Source organism: Corapipo altera, unplaced genomic scaffold (assembly GCF_003945725.1).
Source record: "Corapipo altera isolate COAL_440 unplaced genomic scaffold, ASM394572v1 61411, whole genome shotgun sequence".
Classification (NCBI taxonomy): Eukaryota; Metazoa; Chordata; class Aves; order Passeriformes; family Pipridae; genus Corapipo; species Corapipo altera.
This window is the reverse complement of record NW_020884875.1, coordinates 19,836,167-19,860,121: the sequence shown is the minus strand read 5'-3', so window position 1 is coordinate 19,860,121 and position 23,955 is coordinate 19,836,167. Positions and strand designations below refer to the sequence as shown.

General features: G+C 37.1%; 1 protein-coding gene across 1 annotated transcript in view; it reads right to left on the bottom strand.

Annotated features, from left to right (window-relative positions):
• OXCT1 (3-oxoacid CoA-transferase 1) overlaps window positions 1-23,955 on the bottom strand; it is an 88,981-nt gene that overhangs the window by 25,185 nt on the left and 39,841 nt on the right. The window contains exons 8-13 of the mRNA XM_027634689.1: window positions 15,828-15,935; window positions 13,197-13,308; window positions 12,628-12,722; window positions 11,914-11,962; window positions 8,559-8,631; window positions 7,732-7,807 (exon numbers count right to left, since the gene is read on the bottom strand). Coding sequence (XP_027490490.1) covers window positions 7,732-7,807; window positions 8,559-8,631; window positions 11,914-11,962; window positions 12,628-12,722; window positions 13,197-13,308; window positions 15,828-15,935 — 513 coding nt within the window. The remainder of the gene's footprint in view (window positions 1-7,731; window positions 7,808-8,558; window positions 8,632-11,913; window positions 11,963-12,627; window positions 12,723-13,196; window positions 13,309-15,827; window positions 15,936-23,955) is intronic.

Genomic DNA, 23,955 nt, shown 5'->3' with positions numbered 1-23,955 from the left:
GCTGCTGCTCGCAAGACCTCTCACCAGCTTTGTTGCTCTTCTATGGACATGCTCCAATACCTCAGTGTCCTTCCAACACCAGGCATCTTTCCAGCCACTCTGCCTCAGCCTGCAGTGCTGCTTGGGGTTGCTGAGATCCATGGGCAGGACCCAGCACTTGGCCTTTTTGAGCCTCATATCACTGGCCTCAGCCCATCAATCCAGACTGTCCATATTCCTCTGCAGATCCTTCCTGCCTTCCAGCAGATCAACACTTCCTCCCAGTCTGGTGTCATTTGCAAACTGAGGGTGCACTGGATCCCCCCCATCCAGATCCTCAATACAAATATTAAACAGGGCTGGTCCTAATACTGAGCCCTGGAGAACACCACAGGCCCCAAGTTGGATGTAACTCCAATCACCAGCACTCTCTGGGCTTGGCCATCCAGACAGTTTTTTACCCAGCCAAATGTCCACCCATCCTAGCCACAAGCCATCACTTTCTCCAGAACATTGTGGGAAACGGTGTCAAAAGCTTCACTGACGTCAAGGCAGCCAACAGCCACAGCCTCATCCACTAAGCAGGTCACCTTGTCATAGAAGAAGATCAGGTTGCTCAAAGCGAGAGCAACCCGCCTTTCACAAACCTGTGTTGGCTGGGCCGATGCCCTGCTTGTCCTGTATGTGCTGTATGATGGCACTCAGGATGATCTGCTCCAGGACCTTCCCTGGCACTGAGGTCAAGCTGACAGACCTGCAATTCCTGATCCTCCTTCTGGCCCTTCTGAACACAGGTGTCACATCCACCAACCTCTAGTCACCGAGGACCTCCCAGGTTAACCAGAACTGCTGGTACATGACGAAAAGTGGCTCAGTGAACATTTCCACCAACTCCCTCAGCACCCTTGCATGGATCCCATCTGGCCCCTTGACCTGTGGGTCTCTAAGTGGTGTAGAATGTCACCAATCATTTCCTCCTGAATTATGGGGGCTCCATTCTGCTCCCTGTCCCTGTTTCCCACCTCAGGGGGCTCAGTACCTGGGAAACAACTGGTCTTACTATAAAAGACTGAGGCAAAGAAGGCATTAAATACCTCAGCTGTTTCTGTGTCCTTTGTCATTATGTTTCCCCTGCATCCAGTAAAGGATGGAGAATTTCCTTAGCACTTCTTTTGCTGTTAATGTACTTCTGGTAGCACTTTTAATTGTCTCTTATGGCAGTAGCCAAATTAATTTCTAATTGGGCTTTGGTCCTTCTAATATTCTCCCTGCACAACCTTGTGACACCCTTGTAGTCCTCCTGAGCATGCTACCTTCTTATTAATGTTATGCTGCACAGTTATGTTTTTCACCTGTAGTAAGTTTCTCCCTACTGAAATCTGATGTCACAGGCATTTTATCCTGTGACATCAGGCATTTTGAGCTTTCAGATTCATCAACTTCCAGCTGCAGGGTCCCTTCACTATTGTTTCTACGGTTTTTCTGCTAGTACAGCATGTCAGCTGTATCAGTAGTTATATTAGTGTTGCTTAATGGTAAGGGATGTTCAGAAATGCGTATTAAAAAGACAGAGGTTTTGGTGTCACAGAGAAACACAGCAGAAACTCTGGTATTTTGTTCTGACCTGTGCCCAGCCTCTGATATATGTCACAACAATCATAGTTATGTGCCTTCTACTAGGAAGGATGGAGAAAATAAAAGCAGTACTTTGTCCAAGGTGTAACTGTAGTACTTTGTAGTAAGCTTCTGCCCCTGCAGAAGGGCAGCGGAAACTCTTTCATAAATGCTTCTATTCTGAGGGTCTCAGAAAGACACCAGAAGAAAGGAACTACAAACAAAGCATGTACACACAGGGCTATGTGCAGTCAATCCCACAACTTCTAAAAGCTCAAGTGAGACAATTAATTTAAATTGCCACAGAAGCCAGCACCGCTGTGAGAGTGCATGGTCATGCTGCTGCTCTGTACATGCTGTGGATTGCCCTGCTAGCAGCAATTTCTGACATTAGCTTGAGACACACAGATAGGTCAGATGTGTCCCGCACTCATGAACTGAAATGTGGCTCCATCCAGTAGCTCCCAGCAGTCATGGGCTATCTGTTCTGGCCTATCTGCCCTACTCCATGCCCGTGACCTTAGTGTTTCTCTTCTACCTCTCTTGACCAACTTCTCCCAACTGCACACTCCTCCGAGGGGCTCCACAGAAATTTGCCACCTCCTTTTCCTTTCCCTCCTCAGAAACACTCTTGTTACTTGGAGAAATACCAAAGTGAGGAAGAAAAAAAACCATTAAATAGTAGTGCTTAATGGAATAAAATTACCAACAAACACCAGTGTTTAGGAAGTAACTTCTGCCTAAGCGAACAGCATTGTTTACTGCATGTGCTTAAAATATTCACACTCTCTTCTTCCTTTACTCATGGGATTTTTCTCTCCATTAAGAATCAGCAGATAAGAGCAAAGAAGGGGTTGTAATTATTGCAATGAGACTTCCTTAGCTCAGTTCCTAATAATAAGTGCAAGTAAATACACACATGCACGCACTAGGGCTCAAGTGTTATCAACCTCTTATGGAATAGAAAGGATTGCTTCATGATGGCACTTATTCAAAACGCATAGAGCTATTACTTGCCTCTGAAAATACCATCAACACAAGAATTCAAAAGCTACAGTGTATAAGAAAACCAAAGCTAAATGAAAAGCGAAGTGAAAAATGTTACAACAAAATACATCTTAAAGTTTCCTTACACAAATCTTGTGACTAAAAAAGAAATACATCTTGATCATAATTAAATTTAACTGACAATAAAATATCATCTTATTTACAAGAAAAACAGGATGATCTGAATGTCTATGGGTTCGTTAATCCCATTTTAAAAATCTCTACTGTAGAATACAAGTGATGTCAATAAAGCAGATTACGAATCAGCCATCCAACAGATCTCAATAAGAGTAACCAAGGAGAAATTACTGCTGGTTGGAAAGACTCCTGGCAGGATTTATGGAGTGTCACTGGGCATATTTACTCACAGATAAATAAAAACTTACTGCAGAAGAAATTTGCAGACACCCAAAGGTTAGGAAGTGTGGAAAATAGAGATAGCAAAAAGCCATAGGGACCCACGTGGTGTATGCTGTGGTATGAAGTAAAAAGGTACATATTGAAACAGGAGGCTAGGCCCAAAAGAGTTAACTAAGAAATTTGGGCCTGCTAACAAGCTACCAACATCCAAAACGATCTGTGCTCGTTCTGTTCTACTTACTGGACCAAAGCTTAAGAGAATAGTACAAGAACATGTAATAGGCCTAGAAGCAATAAATTAGAAATACAGCAGGATAAGGTAGACATTTGAATAGAAGAAATAGGCCAGGAGCCAGGGCTTTTTCCAAGCTTCAGTGAGCGGGTCAAGAACAATGGAAGAGAAGAAGGGTCAGGCTGAGGAAGATGAGTTTAAGCCCCCAGACCCATGGAGGAAGAGTGGAAGTACCCTCAGGATTGAGGGCCAAGAGAAGCAACGCCCCGAGCCCCGCCTGAGCTCAACCTATACTCCGCCTGTAATTAATATGTATAGATAGATGTTGTAATCACTTGAATATGCATTTAATCATAGACAAAGATTGTATAAAAACTGCTGATTTTGTGTGAAGCCTTCAAGCACGTTCGTCCAGCGTGAGCTGGCTTGCTCCCAACGTTGAATGAACAAATACCTTGCTGCTTAAAGACAAAAAAGTCTCTGATCAGTTTCTCGGACTGATTTTTCAGATTCAGTATCAAAGATAACAAAAAGACAAACTCTACCCAAAGTCCGATTTTATACTTCCCTGTTTTGAAAACATACCAGTTATTCATAAATTTGGGGTTGAACAGAAAGGAGAACCATCTTCATAGGAAATATGCAATACCAGATATGGAAAATAATGTTCTTGATATATATGAATGAAAAACTAAAATCAGTACCTTTTAGAAAACATATCAAGCACCAAAGGAAGTAATAAGTAAATCTGCACAGTTTTGAGAAAGATCACAATCAATCTAAGCTTCAATGTTTCAAGAAATACATCTGTAAATTAATCTGTTCATTAGAACAAAATGCCGCCTTCATCTTCTGATTGTTCAGATCTTGGAAGATAAGTCACACAAAATTTCAGTGAAAGAATTTCAACATCATCACAAAAATCAGTTTAACTTCTTTATAGTAAAAAGTATTCTGAAAGAGAGTAAAAAGTGCATAAAGCTATTGGAAAAGTGAATGTTAGTCCCTGAAAGCACTGTGTGGGTATTGTAAGTATTATTTGTGCCTGCAGTATCTGTGAATGCTGTGCTTTTGTTCAGTCTAATTTAGGACACAAGCTAAAGTTCAGATTTTAGAAGCAGTTTAGACTGTCACATGCTTTGTTTCAACACAGATGTTTCTAGCAAGCTGAAAAAAACCATAAAAATAATTCTGATATTCTCCAATTGTGATATATCTTCGGAAGCTGATTCTAACAGGAATTCAACAAGCTCTAGACAGTCAACTAATTATACTGGGAAAATATGTAGAATTTGAAGTTTATCTACATATAGCAAAAGTTGAATTTTCATCTCTTCCTCAAAAGATAACTGTAAACATACTACGAGCAAAAATTAATTTTGATTCAATGCTTAAATGATATAAAAATACACTTTGAGGTATGAAATAAAAATAGATGTAGTTTATCAAGTTTAGAAAATGCTTGTTGGGCATGACTAATTTGCCAAATGAAGAATTGACAGAACTAAGAAAAAAATCCAAAAGTTGGCATGAGAAAATATGTTGATTTTAACTGCAAGTTTCAATTTAAATCAAAAAAGTAACTCTATTTACTATAATGAATAACAACCCTGAACACTGTTTGCTAAAAAGCTTTGGAACGTATAAGGAAAAGCAAACAGGAATTCAAAACTCAAATAACCATCCCAAGCAGATGAAACCAAGCAAGAAAACAAGTGCTTCATTGCTCCAGCTCATGACATTGCTTTTCAAGAATGACTGCTATATTGAATAGCTCTTAGATTCAGTACAAATATAATCACATGCACTTTTATACCCTCAGATACCAATATGGTTGGTTGAAACAACTGGTATTTTTTGGCCTTAAAATGATTATTATTACTGATTATTCAGGAGTACTTTTTTCCAAACATTTCAACCTCATGAGCTACCAAGAGAGATGCATTTTTGCTGGTTTACTAGGAATACTTTAGAGCAGGAATCTTTATTTATTACTTGTTCACTTGGGTATTTTGAAGAATACTTCTCTTGCCACTTCAATTTACAAAAGCAACAAAAAAGCAAAGAAACTAGTTCTTCCTATCTAAATTCAGTGTACAGCTTGAGTAAACAGAAGGCTTTACCAGGCGCAGAAACATTCAACACTGCTTTAGTAGGATCAAAGGATTGTCAAAGAACAAAATCTCAGGAGTTAAAAAATCCTGAATATAAAGTATAGCCTAAGGACATATTTATATAGTGACTTTCATTTTCTAAAATAAGAAAGAGAATGTCAGACTAAGGCAACGCAGCTAAACAAAATCTAGAATTTGTCTGACAACTGAAATAAAAAGATATATAGATTATAATCATCTAGAACTGCGCCTACAAAAAAACTTCTAAATACCATTTACAAAAATAATTTAGTTTATACTATGACAACTTACCTTTAAATAATTTTTCTAGTCTACCTTCAAAATTTTGACAGAGAATGTAATAATTCAGAGTAATTTTTAAAAGGCACTATGTAAGCAATTAGTTTCTACTTGTACAAGACATCACAGCCACCACAAGATAACAGAAGTTATCTGTGGTGCCTTCACTAAACTAGCTCTACTTCACCCAGTTAAAACAAAAGAGTAGTTCTTAGACTGATATGAAGGGCAAAATACCTTGCTTAGACTTTCATTGACATACACCTGCAGTACTAGGCTGATAGTTTAGATTACTTACAATAGTTTACATCAAACACCTGGAAAAAATACAGTTTACAACATGTAAGTTTTTTTAAGTGAGCTATTTAAAATATGCAATTAGAGTCTGGGTAACTTTGAGAATCAGAGCCAAATCAGGTGGACTCCAATTTTAGTTACCTAAGACTTCAACTCCTTGAAAACTTACACTACTATAATTTTGCCTTGGCTCAAATAGCAAATCTAGGGTTAAATATGTAATACGATTTATCCCTTATATTTCTAAGTGTGTGTGGGTTACTCTCTGGAGTCCAGTTTCATTAATCACTTTTGAATTCTAGTGACAAGTTCCAGTACTTCGAGACAAAAAAAAAGAAATTGGAATAGGACAAAGCAAAGTCAACCAGTATAACCTTAATGCACATCATACATGGACTCCTACAGTATACCTGACCATCAGATTATGTTTAAAACACCAAGTTCTATAAAGAGATGTAAAACACCAATAGAAGAGCACACAGAGTGGTGGAGTAATGGCAGCACTAATTTTCAGACCTCATTTTTTCACAATACTAACTGGAGGACACTGCAAATAGAAAAGAGTCTTGAAAAAATAAGCACTTTTATCAGTAGGGTCTGAAAAGAACTAGTCAGCACTAGTCCAGCTGTTCTCAGATGTATGACCACAAAACCAGGTTATGCTATGAGAACACCTAAGGAACCACATGCTAAGGAAAACTTTTCTTACAGATTTATCTCTTCTGTGTGTCATATTTCAACCTAGCCATAACTCCTCCACATGCACTACAATTGCCCACAGACACCTGGAATAGCCCTTCACATAACCCTTTCTCCCATATCTGCTTGTGTACTCCCACATCAGACTTTGTCCTCTCTCAAAGAAGCATCTTATGCTCCAACCACTGCTCCACAACTTCCATGTTCACAGGTCTGCTGGAGAGGTTACAGACTGCTGGGCTCAACTAACGCTTTCCAAGAGATAGGACATTCTTTTGCAGTTTTGTCCTCCTGACAAAATGTTTGTACTCAGCTTTCAGTTTTCACAGACTTTCCCAAGACCTTTAGGACCGCTCAGGCAGACAAAAATACCTGAAACCAGGTTAATAGGAAAATTTGTTTCTGGACATCTCTGACACAAAGACATGTCTAGATGTTGTATCATATTGAAAGCCATTGAAAATATTGAACTTGTCAACAGTATGAAAGTTACATATATTGTTTAATGTTAAAACATAAAGTTCAAAGAATGGTTTAATGTCATCAGCTGCCTAAATAATACTGGAATTAGCTTACATTTCTGTGGTTCTAACCTGTAGGTCTGCTTGGCTAAATACAGTGGTATTGCTTCCTTCTTAATGTATTCAAAAGGGCAATGGTGTGATCTGTCAACAGGAACATTCAGAAAACTAATGCAGGCATTTTTTTATAATTTTATAATGAGCTACTTGCTATTTTACACTTTTCTTCAAGTCATTGCTCCAGGTGGAACCATACAAGAGTTGTCGCTCTCAAGAAAAAGCATCAGCCCTCAGCAAAAAACCCATGACATTTGAAAGGCATGAGAGGAACGAAAAAGGCTTGCATCAGTCATGCTTTGCTTTTCACAGTGTTTAGCGCAAGCATAGTTTTAGAGGAAAGCGGATTGCTTGGTGCCAGCAATATGCAGAAAAAATGCACATACCCTCTATTTTAATGCTTTGAACTTCACAACCCACATTCTACTTCTGCTCTTTTCTCCTTTGCCTGACCCTCAGCTATATCTATGTTATCCTAAATATAGTGACAGTAGTTCAAACACCTACTTACGGGAATCATCCAGTTGGCCAGGTCACCATACTTGGACACCTGCATAGCTCCAAGCATTGTCAAGTCAACATGGCCGCTGGCAACAGAAAATTGTAATTAGCATATCATGTTCAAGTAACAGCCCACAAACCTTAAGAAGCTTTTCTTCATTCTAAAAATGGTGGTACATGACAGAGAGAGCAACCACTGTGCCACGCATATAGTTGGGTTTTTTCCCCCTCTAGATGTATCGCTGGTGCAAACTTCTCTTTATGCCTACTGAGCCTCAAAAACATTCCTACTTTCGTCTGGTTTTGGTTAATTGCATGCACACTCAATCAGCTCTGAACTCGTACTTTTAAGTGCACTCCTTCACATATTTACATGCACTCATTATCCTTTCAGAGCCATTAGGATTTAGTGTTTGTTTGCATCCAACCTCCTTTCCGAAAAACAAACAAAAAACAGGTGCAGAGGGTGAATTTCCATGAAGGAGGTGGAATGAGGATCACAATTGCAAGCTGAGCTAAAAAAATATAGAGTGCAAGTACAGATTAGATACTTGGAAATGACTAAAAAGTAGTTGTTAAAACATAGTTATAAATGTGTTTATATATGGCCAGGTGGTGGTAGGCACAAACATCATTACGGTATCTATTAGTTACAGCGGTTTTTTTATTTCCAACAGCTAGGCTAATCCTCTGTAAACCATCACTGATTAAGTCCATGATAATTTTACAGGTTTTTAAATGCTAACCACATTTGAAAGAAATACTAATGAGTTCAGCCATTGACTCAGTTTATTCTTTTCCTGTTTCAAAAAGATCAGGGTTTGTGTTGTTACATACCCTCTTATCATTGCAAATGATTCATCACTAGAGAAATAGGAAGAACCTGGAAGAACAGTCACTGTCTCCTTACCTGTAAAAGAAACAAGCTACAGTATGTATGTATTTTGTTTCTTTGACAAATCAAGTCACAGCTATTAACCAAGAAATAAGGGTTTTTTTACGAAATTCCTTTGGAGTCAGTACAGCTATGGACCTGACTACCCTTACTATGTCACGTTACCCTAATCAATCATACTGAATTGTGAAGCAATTTGTTTTCAGTTTTTAATGATAGGACTGCCTGCTCTTTGACCACCTGCAGTTTCAGGTAAGACATCACTAAAACCAGAGTATAAGAAATATATGTGGACCTTAGCTTTCTGCACAATTCATAGAAAAAGTGAGAAGTAACTCTTTTGAACCAGAGAAAGAGAGGGTCTTCAGGAGACAGGAAGGCTGCAAGAAAGAGTGAGCAGAGTTTATAGTGCTAACAATGTAGAATACAGAAAGATAAATGACAGGTCTGGTCTATTCTTGCTTTGTTAAAGTGCACAAGAAAATGTGCTGCTGAGTGCTGTACTGTTTGACTTGGGTCAAGCAATGGGGCACACCTGGAAGCATCTTATTTGTCTGTCCAGGGCTCTTTTCTTCCTTTCCTGCCAATTCTTTGAATCAGTCTAAGCAACAACCATATATACAGGGTGCCTCTGAAAAGGCATAAGAAAGACAGACAAAGGTGAAATTATAAACTAAGCATGGGAAACTTGAGAGAAAAAAACCCAACAAACCGAAATATTTTAGCACCAGATGACATTGTAAAGGAACAGTGTAACAACAAAGGAAAAGGGGAATAAGGCATCATAACAAATGAAAAGGGGAATAAGGCATCATTAAACAGTTTCCAAAAAACAGAGGAAAAAAGACAATGAAATTAACTGAGAGGATGGGAATAGAGAATAAAACAGTGTAGAAAAGTTAAAATACAGATCTAAGATACTTGCTTTAACTACTGAGTTCACCTGATGTATCTTATATACTAGTTGTATGGAAATTAAATTTTGACACACAGAATAGTATATAGAATTAAGGTCATACAAGTGGTCTTGCAGTCACACTGTGAGAATTCACCCATGCTAAAGCCCAGACCTGCTGAGACTGCCTGAATTGTCCTTCCCTACCAGTCACCCACCCAAGGCAGTGGGAAGACAACGTTGCCTGCAGGCAGTGACATGACGCCAGAGGCCTAGGATAAAGTGAAGGGTAAGACAATGATAAGAAGAAAGGAGACACAGGCTTAGGACCACAGAATAATGTAGAAAGCGCACCACATTACCCATTTCTTGCAAATGTTCTCAGGACGTCAGCACTTTTAAATATTTCTTCTGTAATACAGTAGTCTACCTTTCAATTGCAGTGAAGATAAACTTCACGTGACATATTCAGAAAATGGGACAAACAGAAAAACCCATACATATCTCAGAGCAATACAATTACATTTGCAGATAAAAACTTGGCAAAAGCCCAGGCCAGGTGTACATTTCAAAATGTGAACTTTGGGACTGATACTGTATCATTCCAGTTGATGAATGAGAACAGAATCAATTTCTATTCCTCTGCCATTTAGCTTCTGTTTTCTGCACTTCGTTTCATAAATTTGGCTGGAAAGCACCTAGAATGGTTTTAATCCAGCCATGTGTTAGTGGGATTTAGCAGCTTCTGAATGTTTCAGCAATTATAGCAATAATGATTTTGGTGGTAGATCTGAGGTTCACCTATCCTATGTCCTGTTTACTGCAGCTTCAGAGGAAAATGTGAAGCTGCTTAACACTGAACTACCAATACTAGAATAATCTGATTTTCATTTTGCATTCTGACCTCTTATGTCAGTTTGATCCCTTCCAGGTTCTCTGCAAAAATACTTATCAACTACAAATAACAATTCAAGATCATGTTGACTTCCATATTAAAGCACAATGACTTTTCAGGGAATTTATGAAGTTCTTTGACATGTGCATTTTTCATATGCACCCATATAAAAACTTCAGTTCTAAAAGACAAGCATATAATTTCACCTTTTATAGTATTTTTTTTCTTCTAAATAATGTTTTCCTGCCTGTGACACCTCTGAAATATTCCTTCATACAGTGTATCAAAAGAATTACGTAGCTACTGGTAAAATGATGGACTCAATTTCTTAATCATTTTTTATTTCAAACCTGAAGATGGCCTCAGATAACTTCATATTTAAAATACAGTACTGTAACAGGGCAGTTACATAGCAGTATGATAATGGTATCAATTAGTTGAGCCAAGTAGCAAATATTTCAAGTCAATGAACAATTGTTGGACTGCACCCTGATATTAAATTAAAAGCTTATTTGATGTCAGTGCTTTATCTTCTTTGACTTTTCAGAGTTTAATTGTACTTGCTAACAGCCACTGAGAAAGGCACTGTCTGTATAGATACATATGTACACATGCATACCTGTATTTGTATGTATGTATATGTATACTTCAATAAAAAAATATGAAAAGTATATATTTGCCATATGAAAAAAAACTAAGATGGGTCAGGTCTATAACCTGTACCATTAAAATCCATGAGAAGGTTCCAAGGCCCACTTTTCTTTGTCATAATACGATATAGAAGAGTATTTTTACACAGAAACAGAATGTGTACATAGGCACAACTTACAGAAAAAAAAAATCAGACAGATGCACTAAATCATAAAAAGCTTATGTTTTTACACGGCATGGCTGCTTCTGAGGTGAAATGCACCAAAACAGCTGGGCAAACCCAGCACGTGAGCATTGTCACTCCTCCACTTAAGTGGCAAAAGCAGCTGCCCCCAGCAGAGCCCTTCACTGTGCCAGGTCCCATCTATGCGGGGTCTTTCCCCCTGCCTTGGCTGCCACTCCCTCTCTGAATGCAAATGAGTTACACTGCGTGGCCAGGAATAAACCAGGCCATTATACACAGGATGTTTTAAAACACGTCCCAAGCATAAATTACTGAAAATCATTTTCTAAAAAAAACAAGGTGAAAAGCAGCAGGAAAAAAAAAACATATTTCCATACAGGCTGCATGAAACAATCTCACTTGTGAAAATGATGATTTGACCCTTTACTGACTGGCCTGGAAGAGAGTTTCCTTTAGTAGCTACTAAAATGCATCAAAGCATAAGCCCTCTACCAAGAATATTAAATATCTCCATTGATCAAAACCAGCCTTTACTTAAAGGAAGACAAATATACTAATATTTATGAACAAATAAAACAGAATTCTGGGTTCAAGTACCACATCAAAAGAAATTTTTAAAGTTAACAATGAATAATCACTTTCCATGAATTAAAGTTAATTAAAATATTTTACCTGCATTAATCAGGTCTGGATCTACTTCACTTTCAAGTGGATAAGGACCCTGACAACAATAAAGATGTATGTCAGCTTTATATTAAAGTACCTTTGAAATATAATTCATAACTGCTTTATTATTTCTAATGCTTATTACTGAAAACAGATCATCACAGAGATGCATTTTTTATCTTCAGCAGAAAAAAAATCCTGACAATACAAGCAACAATTTACATCAACTAACATATCAGGCCTGATGGACATATTGTCAGAGGCTGTTAGAATTACTAAACAATCATGAAGTGGGGGGTTTGTTTGATTTGGGTTTTTTTTTGTTCTTAACCAAAGTGACAGACATTTTTCAGAAAAAGTTAAGTAACTGCAACTTCATAAAGCCATATTGACAGTGAATATAATATTAATTTTAAGATTTATTGAAAATTATGTTTGATATGACTTACAATACTTTGTCTTGCAAACTAGTGAAGGTTCTGATTCCAGTAAAACATGTACTTAAGAAGATCCTTAGCAAAGTAGCACTATAATCATAAAGTGAGCATTTCTTTAAAAACTTTCCTGCAGTACAATAAGAATTTTATGATGATGTCATATGGCATATATTTGAATATGATTTTTTAGTAAAATTATAATCAAGTTGGAGATGGGTGGGGAATAAAACCTAGCCACTCCAAGATAAAAACACTGTAATAAGTGACCACAATATATTCTTACCAAACCCAAGACTCCATTTTCACTTTGTAAGTGAACAGTTATGTCTGGACTGATGAAGTTACTGGCCAACAGTGGGATTCCAATACCCAGATTAGCTGAAAAGAAGTGGTTAAGGCACAAACATTTACTGCAAACTAGTAAATCAAAACAAGTTATCATTGTAAAATGATTAGACTAGAACTGTTCTCTTCACAAACACTTTCGTTTTTATTTATACGTCTCATATTTGTGATGAATTATTTTGCCATTTGGACTGTCTAATTTTATTCTGTCAAATCCTTTACATGACAAAAAAATGACAGTGCAAGTAAAGCTTCATTTCCAACTTTTTCAAGAAATTCTTTCAAAATATTCAACTGCTAACAAACCCCTCAGATACCCCTAGATAAAAACGCCAGGTACTCTATGTCTTAGCATCCCTTCTCTTTCAATTGCATATTAACACAATGAGAGAATCGAAGGTTCTGGGAAAAACAATGAGCATGTTAATTAACCTGTCTTAAACAAGTCAGCTGCAGTTGTCATTCTAATCAGTCCTCATTTTCATCTATAGCACAGCTGAAGGATACCATACATGCCATCCTCAAACTCCAAAGCAGCCCGTTTGATGATCCTCTCCCTCACATTGTCTCCTTGCTTTTGTTTGGCTTTTGAGTCTTCAGGCTTTCGAATTGATAAACGCTGCAAAATAAGAAAGAATCATAAGTAAAGAGTACAATCCAGATTCTTGCTTCTAAAGACACAAAAGCCTGATTTGTGATTGCACTGAGATACTTGGTCTGAGAATAAAGTTATTTATTCTACATCTTCTACAAAAAAATGACCTTTTATTTTATCCATTCAAGTTTATCTAGGCCAACGCAGTCATCAAATACTGCCAACGACGGCCTTACAGCAAAATGTTATTTTTTTGGTCTGTATTGCCAAGCCTGATACATAGACAAGTGGTGAAGAAAGCGCCAAGCATTAGTGCAAATACTAGCAAGTCTGAGATTCATTACCCCAGAGACACCTAAATAGATTTGTAAAATGTCAGCTGAAAATACAAATATCTTTCTCTTTCTGCATTCATTCAATTTAATGAGGTATCCTAGATTTATAAGCGTGAAACAGACAAACACCATTCATCTAAAGATAGTGGAGCTAAGAAACAGAAGTTTTCTAACAAAAATCTCTATAAGCTTCCACATCTGCCTGAAGTTGTTTCCTGCAATTTTCTGGCCTTAAGCTGATGTTTCACCAATCACATATTGGTGAAAAAGCCATGACATTAAAGAAGTTTGTGACACCTTTTTTGTAAATTATTGTCTACATAGATTATGTCCTTTGCTCATCTCTCCTATGTATATAAAACTCCTCTGGACAACACCATGTCCTACACCCCCATTTGCCTTCACATCCTCTCCTACTTCAGGCCTACAATTAGAACATCAGGAAAAATTATCCTCTGTTACTTTTCATCATCGCAAAAGAATTTTTGCAGTCACCTTCACCCTTGGCAGTGAGAAAACAGTAGTATCAACCCTCCTGAATTTCCCAGCAACTTTCATTTTATGCCTTGGCTATTTTCCCTAGAATTGCTTCATTTGCAGATTATAGAAGAATTAAGAACAATTACAGAGGGTTTCTCTGCAGCAAAGAGAAGACTGGATAGAAAGTATGACTTGCACGAGAGGGACCACTTCTGAGCCATATTAGGCAGGAACTGCTATTTAGAGCCAGTAAGAATTATGACAGACTAGCTTCTCTTGATTTCTCTTATTCCTCATGTTCCCTCACCACTTATCATACTCAACACTTTGTACAGCCACTTCATATGTAAAATGTAATGGAAGAGTAAATAAATCTGCCATTTCTTTCCTATACCTCTAGTAATGAGAGGTGCCATTGCCAGAATTACAAAATTGTGACAACCCAAATTAATCTCTGTTACAACTTTGCTTGGCAGTTTATAGTAGCTTTCTTTACCCTCCCTTTATTTTTTTTCTTAAGCATATAGGGAAGGGGGCAGTTGACTAGGCAGGTGTACTCACTTATTTACCCAAGATGCAGTAAAAGCAACAGTTTAATAAATGCAAAAAAGGTGAAAAGCTTTTCTGTGAGATAATGCATCCATTCAGAAGAAGGAAATAGACCACTAATTGCAATCTAACCCGACATGACCAGAGGAGTAAAAAAAAAAAAGGTTTGACACATCTGTTTACAGTCAATTACTTAACAACATGCAATATGTTTTTGCAGAATGAACAGATGGAAAGAAAAAAAAAAGCTTTTTAACTTTAACATTCACAAGAGTTTACTCAGAGAAAAGGCCTTGTATGACTTTCCAGCACTTTCAGAATTGGTTTTAACAATGAAAGTTTAACTATTAGAATTCCTTTCTGCACCTTTTTTTTATCCCAAACGTTTTTTTCCTTCTCATATTTCTCCCTCTCCACCAGCTCTTCTGATGACATTTTGAAAAATTCCCCTCCCAAGTATGGAGATACAAGAGAAATACAGAATTTTAAACTGCACTTTAAAAGCATTGTCACATCATCAAAACAAATACAGAGGCATAGACTGAGTGAGGCAAAGCCACAGAAACAACCGACAACAATTACATAATCATAATTTTCAGTGGTAGAATATTATTGCTGCAACTTTTAATAGCTACTGACATCTTTTATTTAGACCAGAAAGGCCACTGGCTAAAAAAGTTCCTGATTAAAGAAAAGGAAACAAAAGTTTCCAAGACCATTGCGCACAACATAATTCAACACATGGCACAAAAGAGACTGGCCCTATGTGCCCATGTCAAGAGCTTTCCAGTGGAAAAGACAGCACCTAATCATCAAAGTCAGCTCCTGGTCTAGGTATTCCCCCCTGTTGTGCCTACAGCAAGTGAACTGAGGGAAGAAAGGAGAATGAAGTAGCATTTTCCACCAAATTTCCAGCTGTGGTAAAGCCATCCAGGTCTGAAGGCAGTTGCTCTAAATTATTCAAGGACTGAACCATAGGGTCTGAGGTTTAAGAAACAAGGATAAATTCCCAGACGCCCACCTCACCACATAAGTACCTACCTAACCTCCAGTACTTGACTTGGTCTTTCTCACACTGTTTTCTCAGTGTTAAGAATCGGTGGGTATGGCAAAAACTCTGCAAATTTTAAATACACCTCACATTGAAATACATCATGACCAAGAATCTCAGTTACTTACTTCAATTCTCTTCTCAAACTTCTCTCCTTGTAATAAACGATCGACATAGATTTTGGGAACATGAATGTCTTCTGGGGCAAATGCTCCTATATCAACAATTTCTTCCACCTACAGAAAAAACGGAAAGTGAAAATATTTAGAAAAAAGTATTCAATTAAAGTGTCTAATAACAATAAAGTTTCAAATATTAAATATACGGTGTATTACATCAAGAAAACTAAGGAATGGGGTAAAATACGTGTAGCCTTTAAAACAGGTTAATTTAGATGCTTATCTGTCCTCTTCTTTCAAAAGGTATTTCTTCATACAAATTGAAAGTAGTTTATGTTTTAACAGTCCAATCTGTATGGCCAACTTGAAGAAATATAACATGTACAGTTACATCAGAGTTTTTTGTACCCAAAAATAATTTTTGTCCAAACAGAGGAAACCAACATGCTAGTAACAAAACATCAAAATATAAAGCAGAAATGTGAATTTTGAGGATACAAATATAGAAGCTGGGTCAAAGATTTTCCATAGTGTACTCCAAATAAATAGAAAACATTTGAACTGTAATAATGGATTGCAAGATGAAGATCTAGAAGTCTCTACAGTTAGTGAAACAGATTCAGCACAAAATGACACTCATCCACACATAGATTTGAAATGTCACCTATTTGGAGCACCACAGACAATAAGGTTTTCCTTCCTTCAAAGTCTGAGTTCAAGGTGGTCTAGCTAGCGATCCTGCTATGGGCAGCTTCCTGCAGCACAGACCTTCAGCCACGTCTGGTGCTTTCCCTGACAGGTCTGAGGTGCACAGAGCACATCTCACTCTCCCACAAAACAGACACTAATGTTAGTGTTGTACCTGAATCCAACCACAGAGAAAACATGTAATGTTAGAACAAGAGGTCAAAGATAACATATAACAATCTATTCAAAGATTAAAAGAAATTCACTAAGTTTCCAAATTCCTTTATTACCAGGAATTAGTTAAACTTTCCAGAATGTCTATAAAAACCCCAAAACAAGACCTAGGGTATGATAAATCAGTAAGGGTACATCACTTAACAGCCATCACCAGTGAAGCAACACTAAAGAGCTTAAAATTCAATTTGACATCCTACTGTTACTGCACAACGTGATCAATATTAAAATCTATAGTATATCTGATAGACAATTACCTTCCTACTGTGCCTTGAATTGTGACAATAAACAAACAAACAAACACACAAACCAATCCACCCTAAGAGCAGCAGAGGGAGAAGAAAAGTTAACAAACTAAAGACCAGGGATCAGGTTCAGATGATCCCTTAAAAAAAGCCCTGGATTAAAAAGACAGAAAAGATGAGCTTTGAAATCTCTAAGACAAAGGTGCTAAGGAGGAGGTAATAACAGCCACAGCAACACCAAACTCAGTGCTCAGGCAGAGCAGAATCCCACATCCAGAAAGCCCTTACCCACAAGATAAGGAGAGATAATCAAATCAATATTTTGAAAATTCTAATTAGGGTTTTCATGAAAAAATGCTCCACTTGCATCCATCTCACTTCAAGTTTTTTTATTTTATGTGTGGATTTTAAGATTAATATGGAAACCAAATCAAACATGAGATAAACTCCTGAAGCACACAGCTGAAGCACACTGCACTCCTGGTACAGTGACTACTGTCAGAATATGCTCAAAAGGGAGGATAAGCAGGAGACAAGACTCCTCAACAAAGTCATAGGTGAGCAAGATTATCTGCTACCAGCAGAATTTTCAAATTCATCCTTTCTAATTAAATTTTTCTTCATTTATCAGGTGGAAAACTAGGCCTGGGGAATACTAACTGGTCCTGATTGGAACTTTCTCACAGAAGAACTACATCTATTTGCTGCAGGAGTTGAGATTATAAAACCAGAATCTCAGCACAATTCAACCAACTCCAGTAGAATTATGCTGTTAGAAAACTTGACACACTGTCTCTCCCACCCCATCCCACAGAATACACAGGATAAATAATTGATCCAACAATAAATTGTTGAATTTTGTTATTAGTCATGCCATTCTGCTAATTGGTTTGTATTTTGTCTCTTTGGACACAGCAGTCAGCATGATAGTTTTTCCTCTAATATTTCCAAACATTATCCTAAATGAACATAACACTGCAAACTGTATTTTGTCCCAGGACTTCAGATAAGCCTAATGATCCCTGAAGACTGCAACACCTTTCTGTGTACAGGCAACCCTCCACTATTCTTACTGGTGTTTTGTAATTTCCATGTTCTACCATTATATGAAATAAGCATCAAATCGAACTAAAAGTAAGTAAGTTCAAATACCCCACAGCAATAAAGTGGAATTTTGAAAAGGGATTAAAAATTTGCATGTGATGTATTCAAAAATAACTATCTCCCAGTTCTGCAAGTTAAATTAATCAGCATGTTTATATGGGAAAAGAATAATTCACACAGGGGAAGTACAAATGCCACCTGATTCCTCCAGCTCTCTCTCTCAACTCCTCTCACAGGGAACCAGATGATGCTCCAGTTGAGGCACTGTAGATGGGCTGCCCACCATCAGTATTGCCAGGGATGAAGCTGTGTCAACAGAAGGGACACCAGGAAATCTGATGGCTATGGGCACCACAGGGCATAACCCAAGTATCTTCCTGGACAACAACGATAATGCAAAAATAAACAGTCCCATCACTGGGCATATTCACTTCCCTTTCAGGTTTCATATTTCTTTAGGAGTCTTCTCTGGAACACATCTATAGCCTAAGCCACAAGGAAACAGGCAGGAGAGGTCCCATATTAATAATTAAAAGGATGTGAGTTTTTCTCCTGTTCTGCTCTCCCTTCTGTTCTTTCTTCTCTCTCCTCACCTTGCCTCAGGCTTTATTTTGTCATGCACAGAAGAACCTCTGTAAGCATCAAAAACAGTTACATGGCATCCCACCCAAGAGACACCAACTCTGGGAATGCAGAGAGAGGGAACTAATCAGGGCAGACCACTTCATGCACTTTCTGTAATTAGAAAATCAAAATACTCTGGTACCATTTAGATTGCCTTGAGCACATATGTTCAGTTTAAATCTTAATTTCATCAATGTGCTAAAAGACAGAAAATGTTTACATCTTTGCTACAAAGGGAGAGCTAAAAGGTAACTTCAGGAGACCATATGAGCTGACTTCTGTCTTCTGGGAAGGCTCTGATATCTGATTTAAAAATCTTTTCATTGTTTCAAGAGTTTCGCAGTATTGCTTTTCTTCCTGGGTATAGTGGTTTCTGCAAATCTTCTGTGACTGCTGACAGTGGAAGCAGGATGAACAAATGCGGACTTTTCTGAATACTGGTTTATCTGCAAGTACACCCAGAACATAAAAGCTGTTCTCTGCTATGATTCACAAGAGCCTTCTGCCATTCCTTTTGGTAGCAGCACTCACAGAATCAATGGTCATTTGTTTCACAATATCACTTCCTTCTGTAACTTACATCTACTTTTCCTTTTTAAAGTAGTTTGATTTCTTTTTACTTATGAAAATTCATCTATTCTTCAGCTTTATTTCAGAATTTCTGAAAGGTTCTGAATGGACTTCTAGTAAGAAAAATAAAGAACTCTGATTCTTGACCAAAAACAGGTGAGGAAATTACACTGACACAAACTTTCATGCCAAACACTTGATCAAAATAAAAAGGCCTTTGTTTTAATTATGTACCTTTTACCTATTTCTGCAGCCTAATTATGTATGTTATGATATGTGAAATGTTTTCAGCTGTTTTAGTTTTAAATCTCAGTATAAAATTAAGCTATAAGCAGAAATGACAATATAATTCCTTATTACAGGAAAAAAATCAAAAACGTGTGGGTGAGAGAAAGAAAGAGATGGAGGGAGAAACCTATGCATTTGTAAGTAGCTTATTTTTGCACTGACTTTATTAAATCTCTCTATCACTATCTTAATTATTCTAGTTCACTTCAGTTATTAAAACTGAAATAATGAAAATTCCTAGCAGAACTTAAGTAAAATAAAACATTACGACTCTTTAAATGTCCAAAACAACAGGGAAATGAAATGAAATTTAGCCTCATCAGAGCCCTTCTTCAGTTCACTACTGGAAAAGTCATGATGCCACTGCATAATTCAGTATAACATTTATAAAATAATAAGAATTAAAAAATCAAAATACATAATAAGGACTAGGACAATAAATTTTATGTCTCTAGTTCACTCAAGATCACAAAAACCCCATGGTTAATGACAAACAAGAGAGAAAAAAACATTAATCTTAATTGTTTAGACTGAATTTCATAAAAAGCTTTGATGCTGCAAAACAGTGAAATACACACTGAAAACAGTTCACTGGAAATTAAGAACACACTATATGAACTTACTGACAAAATCAGTAAGTTTGCAGCATCAAAGCTTTTTATGAAATTCAGTTCTGCCTGTACGCAGGGAGATGAAACAGAGAATCTTCTGAGTTCAATTCTTTCCTTTTCTGACTCTAAGTTCAGCCAGATCATGAAATTTCTACATCAGTCAAAATCTTGTATTAATGGAATGATAGCCAGTCAATAGCCACTCTGAAAATGAGACTTTTACAACTTTAAAATCAAGCAAGTATCAAACAGCCTGAAAAAGGTACATCTTGGTCGATAATCACTACATTACGCTCACATCAGACTTGGAATAAATGCATAAGCATATTGAGGGGCAGGGGAACAGTAAAGATCTGTAATGTTCATAATTGTTAGAGAACCTTTCACCTAATGCGACTGGTCTAGGTCACACTGAAGGTCCCTCCTTCTTCGCGACAGGAGCTTACAAGGTAGTATGTGGTACTTCTGGTTATATTCTCCCAGCTACTAGCAATGCGCAGTTAACGGATGTTCTCCGTCAGAGGCTGGACACAGACCACCTCCTTCATAGCTTCTGACGAACCAGGAACTAACAGTTTTCTTTTCCTGGTTTCTAATAGACTGTTACACTTTGTAAACACCAGAGAGAAAAACAGTGAACTGTGTTCTCAGTATGTTGTATCCGATAATTAAGGAGCAAAGCTGACATAAATCTCGTAGGTTTGTCTCCAGGTTCTTTGTCATGTGGATACACATTCACCTAAATCAGGACCCCCTGCTAGAATATACTCAATTCACCTTTGTTTTCTCTGTTCTAAATCTCCTCAATTACCACCTTCACTTCTAGTTGCCTCAGGCCTAAACTCTTCTCCCACACTTCTCTGCACCTGCTCCATGTTTCCTCCAACCACCCCTTTCCGTTCCACGCATTTGACATCTTCCTCTGTGCTGTACTGCTGACAGCAGAGGAGAAAACAGACTGTACTAAATTACCTGCTCTGGGTACTCACACACAGTAGTTCTGGGATAAACACCGCAAAGAAAAGAGGAAGCATACTCAATTATCTGCAAAAGCTATCCATGTGTAAAGCTGTGTGCATGCATGAAAGAGTAAGAAAAATTTAACCCCCAGTCTCTGGAGAGGTTCTCCCATGTACATAGAATTACGCATCTTCAGAAATTTTTAAGCTAGTCACATAATGCACAGCCAGGATACACAACAGTCTTAAGTTTCAAGAACATGTTCAAAGTCAGACAACACTAACATTTCTCAAAGGAAGTGCCTCCATTAAATTGACTGACTTGCTTGTTTGATGATCTGCAGAAGCAGGTCTATATAATTCTGTATGCATCAAAAAGTTAAAGTGATGATAGCTGTTTTCTTGCATCCTTGAATTAATTCATTAGGATTTCACACTATTTCTCTATGGTAAAATTACCTGAATTAAAACCACAAGAGATTGCTTTAATATCCAGCAAACTACCAGTCTCAGTATTACCAACCAAACCAGTCTCCTACAGCAGGCACACCTAAGGAGAAATTTCTTCAGAAACCCTGTGGTTGCTTTCATATAAGCCATCAATGAACTCCTGCTGGTTGTGATCACATTTTGTGACCTGTGCTTTCTTGATTAAATGAGATGATTTCATAGTGCTCGGTGCTTATTTTTACAATGCTCAACTGGATGATAGCAGTGATAACAAAAAAAGCAATATAATTACATTCTCACCTTTTAAGTATAAAGCATCCAATTTGTATTCAATATCCAAGTTCTCAAAAAAAAAAAAAAAAGTAAAAATCCATATGGAATATATACAAAATATTTTTCTCAGATCTGGAGATGGCAATTTTGGACAATATGTTTTTAGATTACATTATGTAATTATTTTTCAATCAACGAATTAAATAATGGGAGAAGAGCCAGAGGAAAGCAAAAATGTCACAATCAGTGAATGTAGTTTTAATTTTTCAAGGGTTAGTTAATGGTAGAAGAAGCTGTTCAACATGTACTAGGTACCTCTGCTGAATAAGGTGCCTGCTCACACCCCAAATCCTTGCACTCCAGAACAGAATAGCTGCTAACAATATTAACTCTACCAGAATGACTTAATTTAACAGTTTTTTCAAACAAAACATTATGTTCCTTTGAATACATTATTCCTGTACTTTGTTGCTTATTTTCAAATTACATTAGATTGAAAGCCTTTTCATTGATTAGAAAGTAAAAAAATAACATTTTTATTGAAATTATTCACATATTATCACAAATAGCTGAACTCTTGCCCCCCAATAAAAAAATCAACTTTAATGGGAACAAAAGATGTTATTTTCTTACTCATATCAGAGAAATGACGAATGAAAAGAGAACGAAAGAGATCTCCTATCCTACGCATTCAAAGAAATATAACTTAAAGGTCAGGAGATAAATTTAAGTTTTACTGCTTTTCAGCTTACTCACTGCAATTTAAGTACTGAAGGGAGAGGTAAAAAAGTAAAATAAAAATAAAAATAAAAATAAAAACAAAGAAAAAATTAGAGATTTAATTGTACTATCCAAGAAGGTAATATTTGTACTTTACAGTCTACATAAGTCTAACTAAAGCACCTTCAAATTCAAGGAATACCTCTAAACTAAGGATGAGACCACAGCATGCTAAGCAGGAGACATACAGCAATCACAGTAAAACAACATATTAGCAGCTGTTTTGTAACAAATTATGTTGCTGGTTCTCTCTGCTAAGAAAGAGAAGGCAACAATAAGACATCATCTCAAAATGACACATTCTGTGTACCCATGTATTCGTTCTCCTTATTTCAGATGTTCATTCTAGACAACGGTAATTTACAAAGATTTCTGAAAACTACTTTACATGCTACCACTTTCTTCTCAACAAGGAATCAGTGTAGTCCATTTCACCTTCAGAAACATAGCAGATATCCCAAATATCCAAAACATTCAAGATGATAAAACTTTTCCAGTGTTGAGGAAGAAGGCAGACAGAGTACTTTTCAAGGAAAAGCTTGGAAGAAAAAACAACTGCCGGCAGTATGTCATGCCACTTAGACACTTTCCACAGACCACAGGAATGTGGGTATAAAGAGACTGTCAGTAACAAATTTTAAGAAAAATTAAACTTTTCTTGCACTTAATCACCATCCTTCCTGAAAGCTGCCTGGAAAGGAGAGCACTAGGCATGCATGGAAATTAAAAAAAAAAAAAAAACGAAACAAAAAAAAAACCAACAACACCAAAATTTTATTCTGTGCTTCACAGAATCAAAATTATTATTTGATGCTGAAGCTGACAGAAACATAGTTAAAACAGTCCTTCAAATCATAAAAATAGAATTTTTGCTTATCATAGCCTAATGAGAAAATTCTCATTTCACTAGAAAATGGAAAAATTGTCTTTAGAACATCTAATATTCAAAGTCATAACAAGTACAACCCCTAATCTCCTGATCATACCAAGTTTTCTATTCTGTCTCTGTATTTATAAATCAGCCAGAATAACTCTGAAGCACATCAAGCCAATACTAATTGGCTAATATTTCCAATAGAACTGTTACACAACTTATTTAAACTGAATTTTAGAGAAACTATTTGTTTGGATTTTTAACCTCTCCCTCTCCAGCCCCCTCAAAATAGGAGTACATTAATGATCCATTTCTTTGCTGTCTCTGATTCCTCTCAATTGATCAAAGAAAAATTCAGCACTCCGAGAAACCTTTACTTTCATTTAGCAAGTTTTGTTCTTCTTGTGTCTGAAAGTCTAGATGACATCTGGGTGGCTA